Source organism: Symphalangus syndactylus, chromosome 12, assembly GCF_028878055.3.
Source record: "Symphalangus syndactylus isolate Jambi chromosome 12, NHGRI_mSymSyn1-v2.1_pri, whole genome shotgun sequence".
Taxonomy (NCBI): domain Eukaryota; kingdom Metazoa; phylum Chordata; class Mammalia; order Primates; family Hylobatidae; genus Symphalangus; species Symphalangus syndactylus.
This window is the reverse complement of record NC_072441.2, coordinates 78226324-78253198: the sequence shown is the minus strand read 5'-3', so window position 1 is coordinate 78253198 and position 26875 is coordinate 78226324. Positions and strand designations below refer to the sequence as shown.

General features: G+C 42.4%; 1 protein-coding gene, 1 long non-coding RNA gene, 1 other non-coding gene and 1 pseudogene across 20 annotated transcripts in view; 2 read left to right on the top strand and 2 right to left on the bottom strand.

Moving 5' to 3' along the window:
* Positions 1-658, bottom strand: part of VPS45 (vacuolar protein sorting 45 homolog) — an 84307-nt gene extending 83649 nt beyond the window's left edge. For 11 of the 16 annotated variants that reach the window (XR_010117550.1, XR_010117552.1, XR_010117553.1 and 8 more), the window contains exon 1: positions 403-610. Coding sequence is in view for 12 of the 16 variants with exons in the window: in XM_063626087.1 (XP_063482157.1) it covers positions 403-495 (93 nt within the window). In the remaining 4 variants the exon portion in view is untranslated. Of the gene's footprint in view, positions 1-402 lie in introns of all 16 variants that reach the window. The other 5 variants (XM_063626089.1, XM_063626099.1, XM_063626092.1 and 2 more) reach the window with 4 other exon arrangements.
* Positions 659-1185: 527 nt separating this feature from the next.
* On the top strand, positions 1186-26875 carry LOC134734285 (uncharacterized). Of its 3 annotated transcripts, XR_010117560.1 has the most exons (6): positions 1186-1392; positions 10292-10501; positions 14057-14819; positions 21149-21245; positions 23189-23285; positions 23834-26875. It is a non-coding gene; the product is annotated as an uncharacterized lncRNA (long non-coding RNA). The 3 variants fall into 3 exon arrangements; XR_010117561.1 differs by lacking the exon at positions 14057-14819; XR_010117559.1 differs by lacking the exon at positions 14057-14819 and having other exon boundaries at positions 10292-10549.
* Positions 16556-17798, bottom strand: LOC134734265 (large ribosomal subunit protein eL6-like; annotated as a pseudogene).
* Positions 26301-26372, top strand: TRNAA-AGC (transfer RNA alanine (anticodon AGC)). Its single transcript has one exon. It is a non-coding gene; the product is annotated as a tRNA-Ala (tRNA).

The following is a 26875-nucleotide window of genomic DNA, read 5'->3' as shown; positions in this document are numbered from 1 at the left end:
TTTTTCTATCACCTTAAAGAGTTTTGTTTTCTGGTCTGTGTCATTTCAGCTTGAGCTCCAATAGCTTTACTTTAAAAACACAATGTTGAGTGGGAACAGTAGGCCCATCCCAAAGTCTTCCAAGTGCTCTAACATACTAATGATTTCTTGGCGGAGACTTTTAGAAAAGGATTTCTGATTCCAATAAATTGTTCCGGGTAGAAGTAGTCTCTGGGCAGTGGCTGGAGCCATTTAGACTGAAAACCCACCGGGCAAGCTTTATATAAACAACTTTTCAATTCCACACAAACCGATCCTCATTTTCATATCTTTAATTAAATGCTAAGTCCTACAGTGGAATGGGACCAGCTGTTGTAAGGTTGAGAGGGTTCCTTCACAAATGCTGAGCAAAAGCAAACTCACCGTCTCTTTATCCATGAGAAGTACTTTCATACCAGGCCCGCTGTCCTCTATCATTTTGGAAATGTACTGCTTCACAGCAAAAACCACGTTCATGGCGGCGAATTGACAAGTACCCTACAGCCCTTCCCGCCCGCTTTTCTGGCTAAATTAACCCCGTTTGTTGGCCGGGTCTCAGCTGCTTCCTCCCAACCGGGCTTCGGCTTCCGGGAGTCCGGGCAGCCACGGTGCTGGGAGTTGTAGTTCCGCTGGAGTGTACAGGGGACCAAGCCTACCCCGAGGATGGAAAAATCCGGCTGAGACGCCCTGGGCCGCTGCCACGCGTGGGCGCTATTCTCCACCCACCTGCGGCCTAAAGATGCATGAGGCCGGGACTCTCAGACCCCTATTGCCCTTTGGGCCTGGAGGCCCAGCCGCAGCCCGAAACCCAAGAGAGTGGAGCCTCGCGAAATGAGGAACCTGGCACAAGGTTTGCTTGGAAGCAGGAACGACGGAGCGTGGCTACGTGCCCTATTTGCCATTAACGCTTTCTTGCATGGCAATGAGAGTTGAGGGCAAGGGAGGTGGCATAATGCTCCCGGCCACTTGGGACTCGGAGAGACGGCATTTAATAAATCACACGCGGTATTTGCGAAACAGTGGTCGAGATTCGTCTTCCCGGCTTCATTGGGTCATTAATAGGCGGGAACAGTGCCCCTGTGTTGAGGCTGCAGGGGCCCGAATTGGTTTTCCCAAGACAGAGGGGCACATGAAATTGAACAAATATTTGTTGAATGAATGAACAAAGGGAACGCCTTTTGGGATGTTTCTGGGGAAAGGCCTGAGGTTCTCCAGGAGGGTCTGCAGCTAGGGTCGGCCGTGGGGGCTCGCAGCCCGCTGGACCACCGGACCTGCAAGCGTCCCCCTGCCCCGCCCCCGCCTGGGCGCTCTGAGCAACTGGACTCTGCCAGCTCTAACTCCGGCGGGACGCTGAAACTGCAGGCAAGAGCCGAGGTGACTGGGTCCTTTGAAATGGGTAGGGGACACGTATCCGGTAGAACTAAAACTAGCGTGGGGATTTGAAGCCAAAACTCTCAAGTTTTTATTGAATCTTAAAACCATCAACTTCGAAATGTCTGCATTTGTGTTTACACCACACAGGTCTCCCCTCTATCATGGCATTTGTCGAAAAGGAGGGTAGATGTTTGTTTTTCGCACCTTTACTTTGGGGAATTGTAAAATCAGGAAGACAATAAGAAACAACTGTTAGAAATCAGTAACTAAAAATGCTTATGAATATTTCCACCAAAATAATGACCAGTGTTTGTGAGGTCAATAGATTCAGGATTACCAAATAAATTCTTATATTATATTGTAAGAAGTACACAATTAAAATAAACCAATAGCACTTTAACATTAATTAGCTTAAGATTATGCAACATTATATATAATTTTCAAATCCCTTAAGGGAGATCAGAAACTACTGAAATATAAGAGATTTTTGTCACCTCTGAAATTGTGAAGAATATGTTTTTTTTTTTTTCAGCTTTTCTACCAAGTAAATAAAGCTTCCCTTTAGGCATTTTACTAATTTTTAGATGTGTTTTGAAAGAAAAGTCTTAAGTTATATATTAAAGTGAAAATGTGAATCTTTAAATGGATAAAAGAAATGTTATATGAACATTCCATTCTTATCAATTTAAATGTTCATATCTTACAGAAAACATGGAAACAACGCTAATGAAAATCCTGTAAATCCTGTAAATTACTGATATTTGAAAATTCACTGCCAATCTCCCATGTCACTTGGTTTTTATTTTTCTTACCTATAATTTAGATTGCATTATAGAAGATTTTTTCCCCATTTTCTGTGCTTTTTTAAGAAAGAAGGAGGTAAAGACTTGTCTATGAAATTCGTGCCTTTTTAAACAATAGTCAGTCTGTAAGCAATAGATGGAAAGAATCTGCATCCTTTTGATGATTTATACTTGGCACATAACTTTTTGAGGGAGGAGGAAAATACCTACTTGACAGCTTACTAACTCATTCCACTTCGCATAAAATTTCATTGATGTCAGTGGCAGTGATATTTTATACATTGAGTGATAAGATACAGAACATAAACATTTTGAACAAAATAATTATTACATATTTAAAGGGTGCTGTGATGGTCCTGAAGTTAGACAGCATGCTTCCTTCCTGAAGAAAACCACACAAGCCATTTTAAATGTCTCCAAATTAAGAACTTCTTTTTGTATCCCCATACCTCTAAAAATAGAACTGAAACCAATGATAAAATCCAAGCTCTTGCTTTGTGACTCATCCAGTATAAACCCAGAGTTACTTGTTTTGTTGTGGGCAAGTGACAGCAAATCCAGAATATGAAGTGACTACTTATTTTTAATTTAGGGTATAAATAAACTATAATAACAAGAACTATTTTCAATAGTAAAGACATTAAATTTAAAAAATAAATCATGACATCCTTCAAATATGAATGACTACATTAACTTAAAATCTTCAACTTGAAAAATTTGTTTTCACTGGGTGCAAGAAATCAGTGCTTTAAGGATAGAAAACAGGAAGTCAAAAAATGCAGTATCGGTCAGGCAGGTGGCTCACTCCTGTAATCCCAACACTTTGGAAGGCCAAGGCGAGGCCAATCGTTTGAGTCTAGAAGTTCAAGACCAGCCTAGGCAATATGATGAAACCCTGTCTGTACAAAAAAATACAAAAAATTAGTTGAGCATGGTGGCCAGTGCCTCCAGTCCCAGCTACTTGGGAGGCTGAGATGGGAGGATCACCTGAGCCCAGGAGGTTGAGGTTACAGTGTGCCACTGCACTGCAGCCTGGGTGACAGAGTGAGACCTGTCTCCAAAAAAAAAGCACTATTTACATTTGTACATTTTATTTAGGCTTGTAAATATGTAAGTTAAATAATCAGGAATGATTATCTAAATAATTAAATGTACTTCAGCTTTCTCCGTGTATACTATTTAGAGGTTTAACTGTCCATTTTGTGTTTAATCAAAATCATGATTTTCCCCCACCAGAGCTCAAGGCTTCAACACAAAACAAAGAATATGCAAATAAGCTTCCGTATAATTTTAACAACAATATGGCCAACTCTTAGTTATTTTCGATTATTAATTCTCTATTTACCATAATCCTTGTTGCTTCATGTTAACACTTCTCTCATAAGCCATGGATAGGAAGGAAGTAAAGATGAAATTCAATGAAACTGAAGTTAATTAGATTTCCTACTTGATAACAATTGAAAAGAATATTTGCATAAAGAATGGCAGTATTGGCCAGGCACAGTGGTTCATGCCTGTAATCCTAGCACTTTGGGAGGCTAAGGCAGGAGGATTGCTTGAGCCCAGGAGTTTGAGACCAACCTGGGCAACATAGCTAAACCTTGTCTCTACCCCAAATTTAAAAATTAGCTAGGAGTAGTGGGTGCATCTGTGGTCCCAGCTACTTGAAAAGCGTGCGGTAGGATTGCTTGAGCCCTGGAAGTCGAGGCTGCAGTGAGCCATGTTCATGCCACTGCACTCCAGGCAACAGAGTGAGACTCTGCCAGAAAGAAAAGAAAAGAGAAGAGAGAAAAGAAAGAGAAAGAAAGGATTGCTTGTGTCATACAACTAGTATTTGTGCAGTGTTCTTAACCTCTCTTAACCATTTCCTCATCAGATAAATGGTAATAACATAACCTACCTCATGAATTTGTGAGAATTAAATGAAATAATGTGCAAAAAAGTATTTTACACAGTGCCTGGTGCATAGTAAACGCTCAATAAATATCAGCTTTGATTATTAGAAATCAAAAGATAAACGTGTTTTAGCTTATTTTTCACTTATGGTTATATGTATTTCCCATTGACAAGAAAATGTAAACATAGAATCAATTTCAGAAAATGTCATCCATAGCTTCTAAATATAATTTCCATTAACACTTGATCTTGTATTACTATACAATAATAGAAATACTAATCGGAAGATTTGACGTGCTCCATCATAATTTGTAAAACATGCAATTTTTATGAAGAAAAAACTTAGGAAAAATATGCTTCAAGTGATTTCAGAGGCTTAGTGTCTACGCAGCCTCAAATCAAACAGAATTTGTTAAATTTTCATCACAGTTCACCAACTGTGATGTGCTGAGCTTTATGGTAGCAAAAGCATTTAATAGCTTTAAATCATTGAGTAAAAATTATCTGCATGAACAGTTCTGTCTGCACATTCAATAATTTCAGTGATTCCACCTTTCTGAGTAGGTAAATTGATAATAGCCACAGTGAGAATATTATAGCTGAGTTGGCTTGTAGCATGACTACCAACCAGCTATCAAATCCTGTGCAGACTCCTTTAAAATAATGATCCTGAATTCATACTTTTGATTACAAATAAGTTCACCATTTGCAACATTTTGAGATGGCCAAAGAAACTGGATTTCTGTATGGCGACCACTCCACAGCAAGAAACATTTCTTTTTTTTTCTTTGAGACAGGGTCTTGCTCTGTCACCCAGGCTGGAGTGCAATGGTGCCATCTCGGTTCACTGCAACCTCTGCCTCTGGGTTCCAGTGATTATCATGACTCAGCCTTCTCAATAACTGGCACTACAGGCGCCCGCCACCAAACCAGCTAATTTTTGTATTTTTAATACAGAAAGGGTTTCACCATGTTGGCCAGGCTGGTCTCGAACTCCTGGCCTCAAGTGATCTGCCTGCCTCGGCCTCCCAAAGTGCTGGGATAATAGGCATGAGCCACCATGCCTGGCCTAGAACCATTTCTATCTGCAGAAACTACACGTAATATACCCAGAGACCTGAGTAACTGAAAATTTAGTTAAATAAGATCTTTTCATTCCCAAGGATGAAATGATCTAGTCTGAGTGAAATTTTTGGTGATTTGAGCTTGTTATAAATATAAGTCAGGGCCAGCCTCAGTGGGTCATGCCTGTAATCCCAGCATTTTGGGAGGCGGAGACGGGTCACTTGAGGTCAAGAGTTTGAGACCAGCCTGATCAACATGGTGAAACTCCGATTCTACTAAAAATGCACAATTAGCTGGGCGTGGTGGTGCATGCCTGTAATCCCAGGTACTCAGGAGGCTGAGGCAGGAGAATCGCTTAAACCCGGGAGGTGGAGGTTGCAGTGAGCCGAGATCATGCGCCATTGCAGTCCAGCCTGGGCAACAATAGTGAAACTCCGTCTCAAAAAAAAAAAAAAAAAAAAAGAAAAAGAAAAAGAAAACAAATGTATGTCAGGTTTCCCCCCTTCACTTTTTAATCAGTTCTAGACCATTGTGTAGATTAGCAGCTTTCAAAATGTAGACTGTGCACTATGATAGTTTTGTAAGTTGCTCTGATATATAAAATAGAATGTGCTTTTGTTTAAGAGAGATTCCTAGCTAACACAGGTAGAAAAGAACAGTTGCTCAGAGTAAGACATAATTTCTTGCGCAAAAGATTAGAAAAGGGAATTCACTGAAAATGAAATAAATGACTAGTAAATATGCGAAGAGATGCTCAATGGTAATCTAAAAAATGCAAATTAAAGTCACAATAGAATTACCATTTCATATCCAAAAATTAAAATGTCTGATAATACCAAGTGTTGGTGAAAATGTAGAACAACACTTCATATGTTGCTAGTAGAAGTGTAAAAATTGGTATAACATTTTGGAGAGCAATGTGGACATTAAAAAGCTAAAGATATACTATACATACTCTTGTACTAAAAAATTCTTCCCCTTGGTATATATCCCTCTTGCTTCCATGGAAACTCCCAAAGAAGCTTCCTTTCTTTGTTCCGTGAAAGGGCCATATGTGCAAAGTGGCCCCCAAATGCTGAAGGAGCTGAGAAGGCAAAGAAGGAGGCAGACAAACCCAGTTTGTCAGTTTTGAGTGATTTATTAGGGGAATGTACAGACAGAAATATGGTCTTGGGCAGCTGCATGTCAGGTAGATCTCTGCATCGAAACCTCCCAGACCGAGGGCTTATATCTTACGGAAAGTATATGTGACCTGGAAGGAGTATGTAGGTGGCTGTGGGCGTCACAGCCTATGATTTCTGCAATAGCATCAAGTGTGGTTTAGGAGGAAACTTACAGTGAATAAAAGTTCTTACATAAAGACTAATACATCATTTAGACATTCTGGAGGCATTCCCAGACTCGGGGTTAGTCAGAAGTTATGTGGCAGATCAGCATTTAAAATAAAGTCACTCTTGTCCCCACACTTGTTATTAGGCCAGGAGTAGCTAAGCAGGTCTTGGGGCAGCCAGAGCCCCTGGGTAGGTCACTGCTGGCTATGAACAGCCTCCTTTTTTTACCTATATGCTTTTCCAAGATTTCCTATGTGCGGTCATGAAAGGAATTGGAAATCACTGCCCTAGAGAACTCTCACATATATGTGAGACACGTATGAGAATGTTCTTTTTTTTTTTTTATTAATTTTTTTTGCATACAAAAACAATAAACATTTTCTAAAAATACATACAAACAAAAAGATGCGTATCAAACATATTAGGAAGGTTGCACATGGGAAGTTGGGGAACAGAAATGGGGGTGGGAGTTAAAATAAATGAGAGAGGGACTTTATATGGATCAGTGATAATAACTCAATCCTCTATTTGACAAAGAAGAGGGAGAAGGAAGAGGAAGAAAAAGAAAGTGGGATAAAGGATCAGAAAGGGAGGAAAATAGAAAAAATTAGAGTATGACTCCAGGGTAGACCTGTTTTGTTGTCATTGAGTTGGTTGGTTGGTTTGTCTGTTGTATTCTTCATGTTTCGCCAAGTTGGCCAGACTGGTCTCGAACTCCTAGCCCGAAGTGATCAACCCGCCTCGCCCCCCAGAGTGCCGGGACCACAGGCGTGAGCCACCACGTCCAGCCCCCACATTGCTTCTGGCCTCCGTGGTAGACCTCCCAGACGGAGCGGCCAGGCAGAGGAGCTCCTCACTTCTACCCAGACACGGGGCGGCCGGGCAGAGGGGCTCCTCACTTCCCAGACGGGGCGGCCAGGCAGAGACGCTCCTCACTTCTTCCCAGACGATAGGTGGCCGGGCAGAGGCGCTCCTCACTTCCCAGACGATGGGTGGTCGGGCAGAGGCGCTCCCCACTTCCCAGACGATGGGTGGCCGGGCAGAGGCGCTCCTCACTTCCCAGACGATGGGCGGCCGGGCAGAGGCGCTCCTCACCTCCCAGACGATGGGTGGCCGGGCAGAGGCACTCCTCACTTCCCAGATGAGGCAGCCGGGCAGAGGCGCTCCTCACTTTCCAGACGATGGGTGGCCGGGCAGAGGCGCTCCTCACCTCCCAGACGATGGGTGGCCGGGCAGAGGCGCTCCTCACCTCCCAGACGATGGGTGGCCGGGCAGAGGCGCTCCTCACCTCCCAGACGGGGCGGCCGGGCAGAGGCGCTCCTCACTTCTTCCCGGACGGGGCGGCCGGGCAGAGGCGCTCCTCACTTCTTCCCGGCCGGGGCGGCCGGGCAGAGGTGCTCCTCACTTCCCAGACGGTGGGTGGCCGGGCAGAGGCGCTCCTCACTTCCCAGACGATGGGTGGCCGGGCAGAGGCGCTCCTCACTTCTTCCCGGATGGGGGGGCCGGGCAGAGGCGCTCCTCACTTCTTCCCGGATGGGGCGCTCGGGCAGAGGCGCTCCTCATTTCTTCCCGGACGGGGCGGCCGGGCAGAGGCGCTCCTCACTTCCCAGACGGGGCGGCCGGGCAGAGGCGCTCCTCACTTCTTCCCGGACGGGGCGGCCGGGCAGAGGCGCTCCTCACTTCTTCCCGGACGGGGCGGCCGGGCAGAGGCGCTCCTCACTTCTTCCCGGACGGGGCGGCCGGGCAGAGGCGCTCCTCACTTCTTCCCGGACGGGGCGGCCGGGCAGAGGCGCTCCTCACTTCCTCCCGGACGGGGCGGCCGGGCAGAGGCGCTCCTCACCTCCCAGACGATGGGAGGCCGGGCAGAGGCGCTCCTCACTTCCCAGACGATGGGTGGCCGGACAGAGGCGCTCCTCACTTCCCAGACGGGGCGGCCGGGCAGAGGCGCTCCTCACTTCCCAGACAGGGTGGCCGGGCAGAGGCGCTCCTCACTTCCCAGACGATGGGTGGCCGGGCAGAGGTGCTCCTCACTTCCCAGACGATGGGTGGCCGGGCAGAGGCGCTCCTCACTTCCCAGACGGGGCGGCCGGGCAGAGGCGCTCCTCACTTCCCAGACGGGGCGGCCGGGCAGAGGCGCTCCTCACTTCCCAGACGGTGGGTGGCCAGGCAGAGGCGCTCCTCACTTCCCAGACGGTGGGTGGCCGGGCAGAGGCGCTCCTCACTTCTTCCCGGATGGGGCGGCCGGGCAGAGGCACTCCTCACTTCTTCCCGGATGGGGCGCCCGGGCAGAGGCGCTCCTCATTTCTTCCCGGACGGGGCGGCCGGGCAGAGGCGCTCCTCACTTCCCAGACAGGGCGGCCGGGCAGAGGCGCTCCTCACTTCTTCCCGGGGCGGCCGGGCAGAGGCGCTCCTCGCTTCTTCCCGGACGGGGCGGCCGGGCAGAGGCGCTCCTCACTTCTTCCCGGACGGGGCGGCCGGGCAGAGGCTCTCCTCACCTCCCAGACGATGGGAGGCCGGGCAGAGGCGCTCCTCACTTCCCAGACGATGGGTGGCCGGGCAGAGGCGCTCCTCACTTCCCAGACGGGGCGGCCGGGCAGAGGTGCTCCTCACTTCCCAGACGGTGGGTGGCCGGGCAGAGGCGCTCCTCACTTCCCAGACGGTGGGTGGCCGGGCAGAGGCGCTCCTCACTTCCCAGACGGTGGGTGGCCGGGCAGAGGCGCTCCTCACTTCCCAGACGGTGGGTGGCCGGGCAGAGGCGCTCCTCACTTCCCAGACGGGGCGGCCGGGCAGAGGCGCTCCTCACTTCCCAGACGGGGCGGCCGGGCAGAGGCGCTCCTCACTTCCCAGACGGGGCGGCCGGGCAGAGGCGCTCCTCACTTCCCAGACGGGGCGGCCAGGCAGAGGTGCTCCTCACCTCCCAGACGGGGCGGCCGGGCAGAGGCGCTCCCCACCTTCCAGATGGGGCGGCGGCCGGGCAGGGGTTGCAATCCCAGCACACTGGCAGGCCAAGGCAGGCGGCCGGGGGGTAGAGGCTGCCGCGAGGCTAGACCACGTCACCGCCCTCCAGCCCGGGCAACACCGAGCACTGGGTGAGCGAGACTCCGTCTGTAGTCCCAGTACCTCGGGAGGCTGAGGCGGGCAGAGCACTCGGCGTCAGGAGCTGGCGACCAGCGTGGCCAAGATGGCGAACGCGTGCCTGCATCCAAAGGAGAAAAGGCAGGCAGCGGTGGCGCGCGCCGGCAGTCCCAGGCAGTCCGCGGCGCGGGCAGCAGCAAGCCGAGTAGATTGTAGCCTGGGCCAGAGAGGGAAAGAAAGGAAGCGAGAATGTTCTTAACAGTATTGCTGATAATAGCAAAAAAGTTGAAAACAACCTAAATGTCCATCAACAGAAGAATAAATAAATAAATCATGGTATGATTTTATAACAAAATACTATATTCATATTTAGCAGTTAAGACAAACCAGAGTTAAGGGCATCCATATGGTTGACTCTCAAAAAGATGGTAGGGGTATAGAAACAACATACATAGTCCTTGTAGAGTATGATATTATTTATATAACATTTGAAAACATGCAAAAAATAATAGTATATTGTTTAGGGCTACAAACCTATAGATAGGTGTATGAAGAAATGCTACATGTGGCTGGGCACAGTGGCTTACACCTATAATCCCAGCACTTTGTGGGCCAAGGCAAGAGGATTGCTGGAGGCCAGAAGTTTGAGACCAGCCAGGACAACACAGGGAGACACCATCTCTACAAATTAAAAAAAAAAAAAATTTTTTTGTTTTTTGTTTTAATCAGCCGGGTGCGATGAGCTTGAGGTTGCAGTGATCCATGATCATTCCACTGCACTCCAGCCTGGGGGACAGCAAGACCCTGTCTCAGAAAGAAAGAAAAGAAAAGAAAAGAAAGAAGAAAAAAGAAATCCTACACGAGAATGATAACCAAATTCAATTAGTGGTTATTTCTAGCATGGGAGCAAGAGCGATGCCACTGGGAACCAGAGCACAGGTGCTTCAACTATAATGCTGATGCTTCATTTCTTAAGATGGGTAGAGGGTATGTGGATATTCCTCATATTTAATAATAGTTTTTTGCCTGTCTTACTGCATAATAAATATTTAATCTGACTTTACTGGTGGAAAGTCAACCTTCAGCCTCAGCTTTGGGCAGAATTAATTGCTGGATAAACTGTAACCTTCGTCCCTTCAGTAAATACCTATTGCATATCTTCTATGTCAGATGCTATATAAGTTTGAGAGGGCTGCAATAACAAAGTACCCCCAGACTCAGTAGCTTAAACAATAGAAACGTATTTTCATAATAGTTCTGGTGGCTAGATGTCTAAGGTCAAGTGTCAAAGGTTGGTTTCTTCTGAGGCCTCTCGTAGATGACTGTCTTCTCCTGTGTTTTCACATGGTCTCTATGTAGTGTCTGTGTCCTAATCTCTTCTCATAAGGACACCAATCATATTAGGGCCCACCCTAATGACCTCGTTTAACCTTAATTACCTCTTTAAAGACCCTTTCTCCAAATGCAATCCCATACGGAGATACTGAAGGTCAGGACTTCAACACAGGAATTTTGGGGGGACACAGTTCATCACCTAACAGATGCTAACTGGTGAATAAATCCTTCAGCCCTAGATGTCACCTAATAGCCTAAAAATATGTGAGATGAGGCATTGAAATCTCACTGAAGGAGTCACACTAATATTACTTGTATTTTCTCTTTTATATGCCAATATTAAATAAGAACATATGGCCCTCCTTCTATCCTTGATTTTTTTTCTCTTTTAAGCTATCTTCTATTTCATGAAATGGTTGAGATGACTAAAAATATTCTAAATCAAAAAGACTGCTGGTTTTTTTTTGTTTACAATGGCAAACAGATGTAATAGATCGTGTAATTCATATTGGTCTGAACCCTTCCAACTTTTAGCTGAATATTTTGTATTTACATTGTTATTTTTATGTTTATGTTTTAAAAAAAATTTTAAATAATTTTTCTTTCTTTTTTTTTTTTCCCTCTCTTTGAAGAGCAAGGCTGCTCCATAGGCAGTGTGCCCAGAGTAGCCGAGTTTTATGTTTATTTTAATGAACATACTAGTAGATGTTTATTTTCCCTACCTAGACTGGGCATTAAAGAAAGAATATGACGGTGGCTCATGCCTGTAATCCCAACACTTTAGGAGGCTGAGGCGGGCAGATCACCTGAGGTTGGGAGTTTAAGACCTAGCCTGACCAACATGGAAAAACCTCGTCTCTACTAAAAATACAAAATTAGCCGGGTGTGGTCGTGCATGCCTGTAATCCCAGCTACTCGGGAGGCTGAGGCAGGAGAATCGCTTGAACCTGGGAGGAGGAGGATGCGGTGAGCCGAGATTGTGCCATTGCACTCCAGCCTGGGCAACAAGAGTGAAATTCTGTCTCAAAAAAAAAAAAAAAAGAAAGAAAGAAAAAGAAAAAGAAAGAATATGAAAAGTGGCCAGGTGCGGTGGCTCATGCTTGTAATCCCAGCACTTTGGGAGGCAGAGATGGATGGATCATGAGGTCAGGAGTTCAAGACCAGCGTGGCCAAGATGGTGAAACCCTGTCTCTACTAAAAACTACAAAAATTAGCCAGGTGTGGTGGCAGGCGCCTGTAATCCCAGCTACTCAGGAGGCTGAGGCAGGAAAATCGCTTGAACCTGGGCGGCAGAGGTTGCAGTGAGCCAAGATCACACCACTGCACTCCAGCCTGGCCAAGAGAGTAAGACTCCATCTCAAAAAAAAAAAAAAAAAAAAAGAAAGTAAGAAAGTATGTATTTCCATTAGTACCTTAATTTGTCAGTATTCTTTAAAAATGTCTAATACATAATTTATTTACTTTAAAAAACAGATTTGGTATATTTTGTAAGAAAATTATAAAATAAGAAATTTATTGTAAGAGAAATATTTTTTCCTAACTAGACACTGACAGATAAGCATAAAGAATACCTAAAATACCTTTTATGCTGCATATTTTATTGTGCCTTTCTTTTCTAAAGTGAGATTGAAAGGCTGTCTAATGAAATACCAAGCTACTTAAACTACCAATTTGGAGATTAATGTGGTATGACATATCTTATCGTTTATTTCCTTAAAACTCAATGTGTTTGGGAAATGTTGATCAAACTTTAATGTGCATATACAAATCTCCTGGGGATTCATCACATGTGGATCTTGCTAAAATGAAGATTTTTTAGTCAATGGATCTGGGATGAGGTCTTATTACATCATGTATTTTTATTTATTTAATTTATTTACTTATTTTTATTTTTCAAGACAGGGTCATCCCGTCTCAAAAAATAAACAGCCTGTCACCCAGGCTGGAGTGCAGTGGTACAATCACGACTCGGCTTACTGCAACCTCAAACTCCTGGTCTCAGGGGACCCTCCTCCCTCAGCCTCCTGAGTAGCTGGGACTACAGGGGTGTGCTACCATGCCCAGTTAATTTATTTGTATTTTTTTGTAGAGACAGGATTTTTCCATGTTGCCCAGGCTGATCTCGAACTCCTGGACTCAAGTGATTGGCCCCGCCTTGGCCTCCCAAAGTGCTGGGATTAAAGGCACCAGCCTATATCCTGTGTTTTTAACTAGCTCCGGATGATGTTGGTGCTGGCGTTCCATGGACCACATTTTGAGTAGCAAAGCAGTAGAGGGTCAAGATTATTGGGGGCTGAGCGAATACAAGGAGACTGAGTAGTTTTTGTTCTCTTCCTGTTGAGCTTTAATACTATTCTTTACGCCGAAATCTTCTGTCCCACGATCCTTCATCCAATTCTATTAGTATTTGCCCCTTAAAATGGGCTCATAAGTATGCTCCAAGGGCATTTGGGCAGTGCTTTCACTTGTCATACTTTTCTGTTTTAGGCTTGGTTCAGACCTTTTGAGTTAAGCTGTGATGTTAGCTAGCTATACATTTCTGTTTATTCATACTTATTGCCTTAGCACAGTTATATCTCCACATTCTTACAGTAAGGATTACTGAGTCTACATGTTTAAAACATTATGATAATGAAAAATACTTTATTGGACAAATCCTTACAGAATGCTGTTTCACTGTATATAATGTCTTAGAGTATTAAGACACAGAACTTCAGAATCATGGGCAATAATTTTATTTCATGATTAAAAACTAATGAACACTTCTGGCCGGGCGCAGTGGCTCACGCCTGTAATCCCAGCACTTTGGGAGGCCAAGGCGGGCAGATCACGAGGTCAGGAGATCAAGACCATCCTGGCTAACACAGTGAAACCCTGTCTCTACTAAAAATACAAAAAAATTAGCCGGGCATGGTGGCGGGCGCCTGTAGTCCCAGCTACTCAGGAGGCTGAGGCAGAAGAATGGTGTGAACCCAGGAGGCAGAGCTTGCAATGAGCAGAGATCGCGCCACTGCACTCCAGCCTGGGCAAGAGCAAGACTCTGTCTCAAAAAAAAAAAACAAACAAAAAAAAAACAAACAAACCAAAAAACTAATGAACACTTCTAAGAGAAAAGACTGAATCCTTTCATTTTAAAATAGTTGTTCTTACTACTTACAGATACAAGATTATGGTGTATTGTCATCATCCAATCTCCTTATAGAAGCATGTAGTATATGGAGAAGACAGTTGACCCATGGAGAACTATTCTTAGCTCCTCTGCCAGTGACACTAGTCAACTCATGGGAGAACTTACCAATTTGGCCTCTCTGAGAATAAAGAGGAAGATAAATTAATAAGGTTTGAATTATAGATTTTAAGAAAATTGTTACTTTTTCAACTTCTTATTTTGAAATTTAAAACTTACAGAAAAGTTGCAAAAATAGAGAGTTCCCTTATACTCTTTACCGAACTTCCTTCAATATTAACTTCTTACATAACCACAGTACAAACACCAAAACCAGGAAATTATGATTGGTAAAATACTATTAACTAAATTACACTTTCTAAGCATACTGGTCAGTTGTTTCGTAGACTATCCCTCAGTACAGGTTTATCTAATGTTTTCTCATTATTAGATTGAGGTTGTGCATTATTGGCAGAAATATCAAAAAAGTGATGTAGCCTTCTCAATATCATGGCATACATAATGTTGATATATCTTATCATTCGTGATATTAACTTTGATCACTTGGTTTACCTGGTGTCTGCAGGCTTTCTCCACTGTAAAGTTACTATTTTTCTCCTTGTAATTAACATATGTCATATGGAGAGATGTGTTGAAGCTATGAAAATATTCTGTTTCTCATCATACTTTCACCTCCTAATTTTAACTGTAATCCATTGATGGTTCTTGCCTGCAACAATTGGTGTTTAACTAACGGTAATTATTTTCTTCATTCCTTCTGTATGTATTAATTGGAATTTTCTGTAAAGACCTGTCCTGTCTTCCCCCATTTATTTATTTATTCAGTCATTTATTTGTGTCAGTTATAGACTCATGGATATTTAAGAAAATTGTTCTTTTTAGGTATTAGGAAAAATATAATATAGAGGTTAAGAGTGTAGGCTCTGGAATCAGTGAGTCTGGATTTGATTCTCTGTGTACTAGCTGCATAACTTGGCAAGTTATGTAACTTCTCTGTGCCTCAGTTTCCTCATTTGTAAATGGAGAAAATAACGCCTACCTCAGATTGATGTGAGAATTGAGATAATACAAGTAGTCTTTAGCCTAGCTGTAATTAATTTTTCATAACAAGTATTTTATACTGTGCTTAGTTTTACTGTTTATAAGTTTCCCCATCAAAAAGTGGAATATAAAAATATTTATCATGTGCTTGCCTACTCCCAGAATTATTACAATTCGTGAGATGAATTTTAAAATAACTTATTAAGGAGATACAGAATAAGTTTTATTCCTTAAAAAAGATCAAGCTAGATTAATTCCTAAGATCCCTTTTATTATCATTATTCTGTTTTTGGGCTGCTCTTGGTGTTAGATATGTAGATGACCATAAATGTGACTGAATTATTTTTAACATCTTAGATGATGTTTTAAGAGAACAGGCAAGCCATATGAAGTAAGTACTAGAAAATTCATATTCCTGTAACTCCTTAAATTTCATTTAAGGAGTCTTGAGTATAATAGTTTTTTCTTATTTATTTATTTAAACTTTTATTTTAGGTTTGGGGGTACATGTGCAGGTTTGTTATATAGATAAATTCATGTCACAGGGGTTTGTTGTACAGATTATTTAGCCCCCTGGGTACTAAGCCTAGTACCCAATAGTTATTTTTCCTGCTCCTCTCCCTTCTCCCACCCTCCACCCTCAAGTAGTCCCCAGTGTCTGTTGTTTCCTTCTTTGTGTTCATTAGTTCTCATCATTTAGCTTCTGCTTATAAGTGAGAACATGCAGTATTTGGCTTTCTGTTCCTGCATTAGTTTGCTAAGGATAATAGCCTCCAGCTCCATCCATGTACCTGCAAAAGACATGATCCTGTTCTTTTTTATGGCTGCATAGTATTCCATGGTGTATACGTACATTTTCTTTATCCAATCTGTCATTGATGGGCATTTAGATTGATTCCATGTCTTTGCTATTGTGCGCAATGCTGCAATGAACATTCGTGTGCCTATGTCTTTAGGGTAGAATTCCTCTGGGTATATATCCAATAATGGGATTGCTGGGTCAAATGATAGTTCTGCTTTTAGCTCTGTGAGGAATCACCATACTGCTTTCCACAATGGTTGAACTAATTTACACTCCACCAACAGTGCAGAAGTGTTCCCTTTTCTCTGCAACCTCATCAGCATCTGTTATTTTTTTACTTTTTTTTTGTTATCAGTTATTTAATTAGATTCTTCTTAAGAAATTTAGAACACCAGGCTGGGCGCAGTGGCTCACGCCTGTAATCCCAGCACTTTGGGAGACTGAAGCTGGTGGATCACGAGGTCAGGAGATCGAGACTATCCTGACTAACACGGTGAAACCCCGTCTCACTAAAAAATACAAAAAATTAGCCAGGCGTGGTGGTGGGCGCCTATAGTCCCAGCTACTCAGAAGGCTGAGGCAGGAGAATGGCGTGAACCTGGAGGGTGGAGCTTGCAGTGAGCCAAGATCAGTCCACTGCACTCCAGCCTGGGTGACAGAGCAAGACTCTGTCTCAAAAAAAAAAATAAAAAATTAAAAAATTAAAAAAAGGAAATTTAGAACACCAGTTTGTGAGGATAAATTATTCCATTTGTCGGGGCAAACACAGATCAGAGGTAGCCCTGGAGCTGAGGAATAGCTTTGATTTTGGTTAAAATCTGTGAGTCCACAGCTTTTTGATCAATCTTGTGCTGCTCTGTAATCTCGTAGTTCTCTTTCTATGTGGAAGATGTCACCTTCCTGGTGTCTGGGCTTCTGCAGTGTCTTTTTTTTTTTTTTGAGACTGAGTTTCCCTCTTGTCACCCAGGCTGAAGTGCAGTGGCACGCTCTTGGCTCACTGCAATCTCCGCCTCCTAAGTTCAAGCGATTCTCCTGCCTCAGCCTCCCAAGTAGCTGGGATTACAGGCCCATGCCACCACACCCGGCTAATTTTTGTATTTTTAGTAGAGACAGGATTTCACCATGTTGGCCGTGCTGGTCTTGAACTCCTGACCTCAAGTGATTTGCCTGGCCTCCCAAAGTGCTGGGATTACAGGCATGAGTCACCATGCCCGGCCTGCAGCTTCTTCTTGAATTAAGTATCAGTAAGATGTTTTGGGATTTTTACATTGCTGATATCAATTTTGGTTGAGGTGGCAATGACAAATTTCTGGTGTGTTCTTTGTAGAGGAACTTGATTGAGGACCAGTGGTCCAGTCACAAGTAACCAGCCACTAGCCAGCTGCTTCAGGAAAATCACCCTCTTGCCCCTGTGGCGTTCAGTGAGGATGATCAGAATGGTCTTGGGAGTGATCTTGGCTCACAGTTTTCTCATGTGCTAACTGAAGGGTTGTTTTCCTTGGCTCAATGGCTTTGAAGGCACATCTTCAGTAAGATAATATGTAGGCATTTTGCAAAGTTTAACCACCTGCGTACCACCGTTCTTGCCACCACCAACTGGTTTTGTAATAGTTGCAAGAAACTTCTCCTTTTGCTTTTCAACCTTGGATTTCACAGCTGAGTACTTCTTGCACGTGGCCTTTCTGGAATACATAGCAGATGGAGAGTATCTGACAATCCCTCTGACAATGACAGGATTTTGACTGCAATGGGGCTTCCCGTTCTTGGGCTTCTTAGCCTTGAGGTTACCCTTTTTCACCTTGCCACCAGCATCAGCCTTCTTGGCTTCAGGTTTCTTTAGTATCTGGCTTCTCAACTTATTCACCCTCCATCTTGTAAGATGGGAAAGAGCTGACTTTTTAATCATGGCCATTCTGACTGGTGTGAGATGGTATCTCATTGTGGTTTTGATTTGCATTTCTCTAATGATCAGTGATATTGAGCTTTTTTTCATATGTCCGTTGGCTGCATATATGTCTTCTTTTGAAAAATGTTCAGCCGGGCGTGGTGGCTCATGCCTGTAATCCTAGCACTTTGGGAGGCCAAGGCGGGTGAATCACCTGAGGTTGGGAGTTTGAGACCAGCCTGACCAACATGGAGAAACCTTGTCTCTACTAAAAATACAAAATTAGCCGGGCGTGGTGGCACATGCCTGTAATCTCGGCTACTTGGGAGGCTGAGGCAGGAGAATCGATTGAACCCGGGAGGTGGAGGTTGCAGTGAGACAAGAGTGTGCCACTGCACTCCAGCCTGGGTGACAAGAGGGAAACTCAGTCTCAAAAAAAAAAAAAAAGAAAAAAAAAAGGAAAAGGAAAGTGTTCATGTCCTTTGCCCACTTTTTAATGGGGTAGTTTGTTTTTCTCTTGTAAATTCGTTTAAGTTCCCTATAGATGCTGGATATGAGACCTTTGTCAGATGCATAGTTTGCAAATATTTTCTCCCATTCTGTAGATTGTCTGTTTACTCTGTTGATAGTTTATTTTGCTGTGCAAAAGCTCTTAACTTTAATTAGATCCCATTTGTCAATTTTTTTGCGATTGCTTTTAGCGTCTTTGTCATGAAATCTTTACCTGTTCCTAAGTCCAGGATAGTATTGCCTAGGTTGTCTTCCAGGGTTTTTATAGTTTTGGGTTTTATATTTAAGTATTTATTCCATCTTGAGTTGATTTTTGTATATGGTGTAAAGGAGTCCAGTTTCAATCTTCTGCATGTGGTTAGCCAGTTATCCCAGCACCACGTATTGACTAGGGAGTCTTTTCTCTATTGCTTGTTTTTGTCAGCTTTGTTGAAGATCAGATGGTCATAGGTGTGTGGCCTTATTTCTGGACTCTCCATTCTGTTCCATTGGTCTATGTGCCTGTTTGTTTGTTTGTTTTTTTACCAGTACCATGCTGTTTTGGCCGCTGTAGCCGTGTAGTATAGTTTGAAGTCGGGTAATGTGATGCCTCCAGCTTTGTTCTTTTTGCCTTGGCTATTTCGGCCCTTTTTTAGTTCCATATGAATTTTAAAATAGTTTTTCCTAATTCTGTGAAGAATGTTATTGGTAGTTTGATAGGAATAACATTTAATCTATAAATTGCTTTGGGCAATATGACCATTTTAATGATATTGGTTCTTCCTATCCATGAGCATGGGATGTTTTTCCATTTGTTTGTGGCTTCTCTGATTTCTTTGCACAGTATTTTGTAATTCTCATTGTAGAGATCTTTCACCTCCCTGGTTAGCTGTATTGCTAGGTATTTTATTTTTTTGGTGACAATTGTGAATGACAGTGCCTTTCTGATTTGGCTCTCAGCTTGACTGTTGGTGTATAGGAGTGCTAGCGTTTTTTGTACATTTATTTTACATCCTGCGACTTTGCTGAAGTTGTTTATCAGCTGAAGGAGGTTTTGAGCCAAGACTATGGGGTTTTCTAAATATGGAATCATGTCGTCTGCAAACAGAAATAGTTTGACTTCCTCTCTTCCTATTCAGATGCCTTTTATTTCTTTCTCTTGCCTTATTGCTCTGGCCAGGACTTCCAATACTATGTTGAATAGGAGTGGTGAGAGAGGGCATCCTTGTCTTGTGCCAGTTTTCAAGGGGAATGCTTCCAGCTTTTGCCCATTCAGTATGATATTGGCTGTGGGTTTGTCATAGATGACTCATTATTTTGAGGTATGTTCCTTTAATGCATAGTTTATTGAGCGTTTTTAACATGAAGAGAGCATAATATTTTTATATTGAAATAATTCTTTTAGAAATGGCTCATTCTTGATATGTCAAGCATTTAATCAAGATCACTGTTTTTCTTAACTAGAAAGGATGTTTAATATTGTAAAAGTAAATCATAAACTTTTTATTTACATATCTTTCCATTTGAAGCAAATAAAATGTCTTTAATGTAGGACACTATTATTTAAGATTATTCTCTTAATAGTAGTAAATAATAACAACCACCTTTCATTAAGTTTTTACTATGTGCTGAGACCTTTACAGATATCTGAATTAACCTTTGCAACTTTCCTTTAAGGTGGATATTATTTTTATATTCCAGATAAACTGAGGTTCATAGAAGTTGAATAACTTCCTTAAAGTGGAAGCAGATGGAAGGAAACATACTTTTTAGTGGGCATTTCACTATATATTTTTGTACACATCCTTTTTATATGTCTTGTTTTAGAAACTAGATTATTTCTTTAAGGATAGAGAATGGTTTTTTCCATCCTTTTCACCTAGTATTGTGTACCACATACAGAAGATACCCAATAAATATTTAATGTTGGTGATACTGCTGAGCAAACCGCTACAATGACGTGTTAAATAAAGTACAGAGTTTTACATGGACAGAACAAAAAAAGACAGCAATAAACTTATCTAGGTGACTCATGTCAATAATTTCATTGAATAATATGGAATAAATTTTGAGAAAAATGTCATGGAATTTCCAAATTTCCAGGTAAATTACAGAGATGTAGACATGACTTTCTTGTGCTCTTGTAACAAATGACATGACATTTGTTGGTGGTTTTTTTTTTTTTTTTTTTTTTTTTGAGGCGAAGTCTAGCTCTTGTTGCCCAGGCTGGAGTGCAATGGCACAATCTCAGTTCACTACAACCTCTGCTTCCTGGGTTCAAGCGATTCTCCTGCCTCAGCCACCCACGTACCTGGGATTACAGGCTCCTGCCACCACGCCCAGTTAGTTTTTGTATGTTTAGTAGAGACAGGGTTTCACCATGTTAGCCAGATTGGTCTTGAATTCCTAACTTCAGGTGATCCACCTGCCTCAAACTCCCAAAGTGCTGGAATTACAGGCGTGAGCCACCGCACCCAGCCGTTTTTTTTCTTTCTTTTCTTTTTTTTTTTTAAGGACTATCTGCCAGCAGTGATTAAAGACAGGAGCAATTTCATAGAACGGTTTATTAAGAATTTACTTGAGAAAGCATGTTTTTACGTAGTTTTAAATTTGGGTTTGGATTTTTTCAGCACTCAGGCAGAGGGCGCCATTGAATCACCAACAGGCTCTGTAACACTGGGAGCTGGCATACTGAGTAATTGTTATGTGAATGAGGGAAAATGCATTGTTTGGGCCAAAATAGATTGCAAAATGCTTGTTTAGTGTTGGATTTAGTCTGTTTATGGCTTTAAATTTATTGAGTCATTGCATGAGTTTACTGTTACATTATTTTTTCATTTCTTAAAGACTAGATAAAAGTAATTGCTGTAGGATTCAAATCAACAAGCGTTCTGACTTGGAAGATTTGTTGAATTAGTATGAAGTCACATCTAAAATTTGAAAGGTGAGAATCTGATTATGATTTCCATTCATGTCTGACTGCAATTGACAGTAGTATATCTGTCACTATGAATATATATATCTGTTAGGCCATGTGCTAAGTACTTTCTGTGCATTTTTCTCACAACTCAAAGACATAAGTAGTAGTGCTATCTTCTTTTTATTGTTTAAATTTTATTCATTTATTTATTTTATTTATTTTTACTTGATTTCCTGGGATATGAGAGATAAATATTTATTTTTAATTGGCAAAAATTGTAATATTTATCATTTAAAGCATGCTTTTTTTTTGAGACAGGGTCTCCCTGGATTACCCAGGCTGGAGTACAGTGGCGCAATCATGGCTCACTGCGGCCTTGACCTCCCTGGTTCAAGTGACCCTCCAGCCTCTACTGGCACGTAACACCACGCCTGGAGAATTTTTTAAAAATTTTTGTACAGATGGGGGTCTCACTGCTGCCCAGGCTGGTCTTGAACTCCTGGGCTCATGCTACCTTCCTGCCTCAGCCTCCCAAAGTGCTGGGATGACAGGAATGAGCCACTACACCTGGCCTCATGTACAACATATTTTGAAACAATAACCTCTCTTTTTTAAAAATGAGAAAATAGGGCTGGGCATGGTGGTTCATCCGTGTCATTCCAGCACTTTGGGAAGCCAAGGCGGGTGGATCACTTGAGCCCAGTAGTTCAAGACCAGCCTGAGCACATGGTAAAACCCATCTCTACAAAAAATACAGAAATTAGTTGCGTGGTGGTTTGCACCTGTGGTCCTAGCTACTCGGGAGGCTGAGGCAGGGGGATTGCTTGAGCCCAGGAGGTTGAGCCTGTAATCAGCCTGTCTCAAAAAAAAAAAAAAAAAAAAAGAGAGAGAGAGAGAAGGAAAATAAAAGCTTAGAGACATTAAGATAATGTCCCCTAATAAGTGACAAAACTGAGATTTGAACTTGGAGATGTGAACACCAGAATCCATGCCTATGTCCAGAAAATTATACTGTAAATGACAGTTTCCTCTGTTCATGGCACAAAACATACAAGTAATAGTGAATTGGGGTTTTTTCTGCTTCAATTTTCAGTTATTATTAAAAGTATATAGCAACATCCTGACTAATCACGATTTAATTTAGGAATAATATTGGGAAGTTAGACTTTTTTATTTCCTGGCGATATAGTAGTTTCAACTCAGATATAGAGAATAATTTAATTCCTGGTCAAGAGAACACTCAAATTTAGAGAGTAGCACGACAGAATGAAAAGAACATTGAATTGAGAACCAGGTAATCTGATTTATAGTGTATTTTACTACCACTGTCTGGAAAAGCTTCAGAACTGATTTAAGTTTACTAGACCTCTAAATAGACGGGGCACGGTGGCTCACACCTGTAATCCCAGCACTTTGGGAGGCTGAGGCAGACGGATCACTTGAGGTCAGGAGTTCGAGACCAGCCTGGCCAACATGGTGAAACCTCATCTCTACTGAAAAAAAAAAAAATACAAAAATTAGCCGAGTGTGGTGGCAGGCGCCTGTAATCCTAGCCACTCAGGAGGCGGAGGCAGGAGAATTGTTTGAACCTGTGAGGCAGAGGTTGCAGTGAGCTGAGAACATGCCACTGCACTCCAGCCTGGGCGACAGAGTGAGACTCCGTCTCAAATTTTTTTTTTTTTAATAAAACAAAAGAAGAAACTAGACTAGGAAACTTCAGTTACTAATCTATGAGTTTTATGTTTTGCACATGGAAATCATTTTCTTTGTTTATATCCACATACTGTGTATGTCTTGTTTAATTTTTGGAAGTAGTGTATTAATACAATTTTTTTTTTAAGAGTCAAGGTCTTACTCTCTTCCCCAGGCTGGTGTGCAGTGGTACAATCACAGTTCACTGCAGCCTTGAACTCCTGGGCCCAAGCAATCCTTTCACTGTGCTAATTTTATTTATTTATTTTGTGTAGAAACGGAGTCTCACTATTTTGCCCAAGCTGGTCTTGAACTCCTGTCCTCAAGCAGGATATCCTCCTGCCTCGGCCTCCCAAAGTTCTGGGATTACAGGTATGAGCCACTACACCCAGCCTTATTAATATAAATCTAATAATATTATGTCTCTATGTTAGCACTGATATGATTGTCCTCCCAAATAAGGGTCCTCCCAAATAAGGAATAACCACCCAAACAGTGTTAGATCCAGAGTCATTTGTCTTTGACATTTCTTAGGAAATGTTTTTCTTTTCTATCGATGAATGGGTTCCTACAGATAACTTGTTCATTCTCTCTTTAATTTTGGTTAAAGCATTTCCGAAAGTGGGAGGATATGTCTGCTTTCTTTAACTTCTGGTGGAAGGATGTGGAATTTATCAAAAATTTGAGGGAAGACTGCATAAACGTAGGGGCAGAGTATTTATATTAACATTACCTTGTTTTCTTCTGTGGGATATTTAGGAACTATTTTTTTTTTCTGGAAGTAGTGATGTCATCAAGGCTTAAAGTAGGAAAGAAGTAAAGAGAATAATTGTGTAGTTGTTATGTGAATGTTTAATTGAATGCTGCTATTTTTAATTAAGATGTTTAAATTAAATGAATTTTTTTTTTTTTTTTTTGAGACGTAGTCTTGCTCTGTCTCCAGGCCGGAGTGCATGCTGGAGTGCCATCTTGGCTTACTACAACCTCTGCCTCCCGGGTTCAAGCGATTTTCCTGCCTCAGCCTCCTGAGTAGCTGGGACTACAGGGATGCACCTCCACGCTCAGCTAATTTTTGTATTTTTAGTAGAGATGGGGTTTCACCACGTTGGCCAGGATGGTCTTGATCTCTTGACCTCGCGATCCACCCGCCTCGGCCTCCCAAAGTGCATTACAGGCATGAGTCACCACGCCTGACCTGAAGTTATTTTTCTATACAGTTCTTAGAGGAAGTGTTTGGGTCACCTACAAAGCCATGTAGTTCTCGACACTGGTTACTAGAGGATTTATAGAGGATGTTCATATATTCAACAAGCATTTGTTGAATACCTACTATGTGCTAGCCATGAAAATATGGGATTGAAAAAAACAGACAAAAATCCCTAATCTCTCTTACAATCTAGTGAGGACAATCAGACAGTAAACAAAATAAGCATAATATATAGTAATCATGTGGTAGTAAGTTCTATAGAGCAAAAACAAGTTTAAAGAAGGAGGTTGGAGGGAGTGTTGAGATGCTTAAGGTTTGCAGTTATAAATGTGGTGGTTAGGGAATCATTTGCTGAAAAATGAACATTGAGCAAAAACCTGAAGGATGTTAAAGGAATAAGATACATGTAATCTAGATGAAAGTTTTTTGGATAAAGGGAAGAGCAATTGCTAAATCCCTGAGGTGGGAGTGGGCTGTTCATAAGACAGCAAAGCAGCCAGGGTAGCTGAGTGATTGAGAGCGGAACATGGAAAATGGGGAACAGTTGGTGTAGGATCTAGTTGTGAGGATATTGACTTTTTTTTTTTCCAAGACAGAGTCGTGCTTTGTCGCCCAGGCTAGAGTGCAGTGGCGTGATCTTGGCTCACTGCAATCTCTGCCTCCCGGATTCAAGCAATGCTTCTGCCTTAGCCTCCCCAGTAGCTGGGATTACAGGCGCCTGCCACCATGTCCAGTTAATTTTTGTATTTTTAGTAGAGATGGGGTTTCGCCATGTTAGCCAGGCTGGTCTTGAACTCCTGACCTCAAGTGATCTGCCCGCCTCAGCCTCCCAAAGTGCTGGGATTACAGGCATGAGCCACCATGCCCAGCCTAGGGTATTTACTTTTATTTTGAATAAGAATGCCACTGGAGGCCGGACATGGTGGCTCACGCCTATAATCCCAGCACTTTGGGAGGACGAGGCGGGTGGATCACGAGGTTAGGAGATCAAGACCATCCTGGCCAACATGGTGAAACCCCGTCTCCACTAAAAAAAAAAAAAAAAAAAAAAATTAGCCAGGTGTGGTTGCATGCGCCTGTAGTCCCAGCTACTCAGGAAGCTGAGGAAGGAGAATCACTTGAACCCAGGAGGTGGAGGTTGCAGTGAGCCGAGATCGCCCCACTGCACTCCAGTCTGGGTGACAGAGCAAGACTCTGTCTCAAAAAAAAAAAAAAAAAAAGCCACTGGAGAGCTCTAAGGAGAGGATCAGTCTGGCTACTGGGTTGAGAATTAATCATAGCAGGCAAAGGCAAAAGAAGTGAGGTTAGTTAGGAGGCTTTACAACAACCCAGATGAGAGATGGGAGGTTTTAGCCAGGGAGATGGAGATGTTGAGAGAGTAGCTGGACTTGGGATTGTGACAGTGGACTGCAGGAAAAGCAGGTTTTTGGGGGAAGACTGCATTTCTCCCTTCAACTTCTGTTACGTAGATCACCTATATGCCACACAACTGCAACTCTGTAACAGCCAATTTTTAGCTTCTTCCTTATCTAAGCCATCCTGTAGGCCATAGGAATTAAAACTAGTTGGATCAAGGAAAACTGAATGCTAGATCCATACAAAACTATTTGGATATTTGCCTTTGTATTTTATTGTTTTGAAATTATTTTTAATGGTTCAATAAACTCTTACTAGAACTACAAGCAATATAATTACTTCTTCTGCTTTATTAGAAATGTTTTTGTAATCATGTTAATTATATTACTTTTAACTATATAAGACTTGTGTCTCTTTTTTATAAATTGATGTTTATATCCTCTGTAAGATAAATATAAAGCCTTTTTGTTCGTATGAGGATGTGCTGTAAGATTGCAGGGAGTATAAAATTTGGCAGTGGAGTAGGTGACTTGTATTATTAGTCTGATCTTAATGTTGTAACATACTGATCATGCAAAATATATAGTTTGTTTTTGCTGTTTAATACGTGTAGGACTGTAACAAACAGACTAGAGAAGATGGCCATAAGGTACGAGAAAGCAAGTAAATTACTATCTAATTAAAGTATTTGATTCTAATACTAGCAGAGTTCTGTCTAGAAAATAAATTAACTTTCTGTATGCTTTTTTTGGTCTCAGTTTTCCAATAATTTCCCTCAACTCTGATATGTCTGTTCAATAATATTTCTGATGTTAAGAATTGAAGGGGGTGTAGCTCAGTGGTAGGGCGCATGCTTAGCATGCATGAGGCCCTGGGTTCAATCCCCAGCACCTCCACAAAGGTTTTCTGGCTGGACACGGTGGCTCACACCTGTAATCTCAGCATTTTGGGAAGCTGAGTTGGGCAGATCACTAGAGGTCAGGAGTTCAAGACCAGCGTGGCCAACATGGTGAAACCCTGTTTCTATTAAAAATACAAAAAAATTAGCTGGTCACGGTGGCACACACCTGTAATCTCAGCTACTTGGGAGGCTGAGTCACGACAATCGCTTGAACCTGGAAGGCGGGGGTTGTAGTGAGGTGAGGTCATGCCACTGCACTCTCTAGCCTGGGTGACAGAGCGAGATTCCATCTCAAAAAAAAAAAAAATTTTAGTTTAAGAACAAATAATATTGTTTATTTTCATATGGGATTTGAAATCTGAATCTAATAATTATTGGTATTATTACTAATTCCCTTGCACCACTGAACAATTTTCTGTTTAGGGATGTTGGCTATAACAAGTATATAGACATAGTGATATATAATTTTTCTGTTTTAAAACTGAGTTTCTTTTTTTT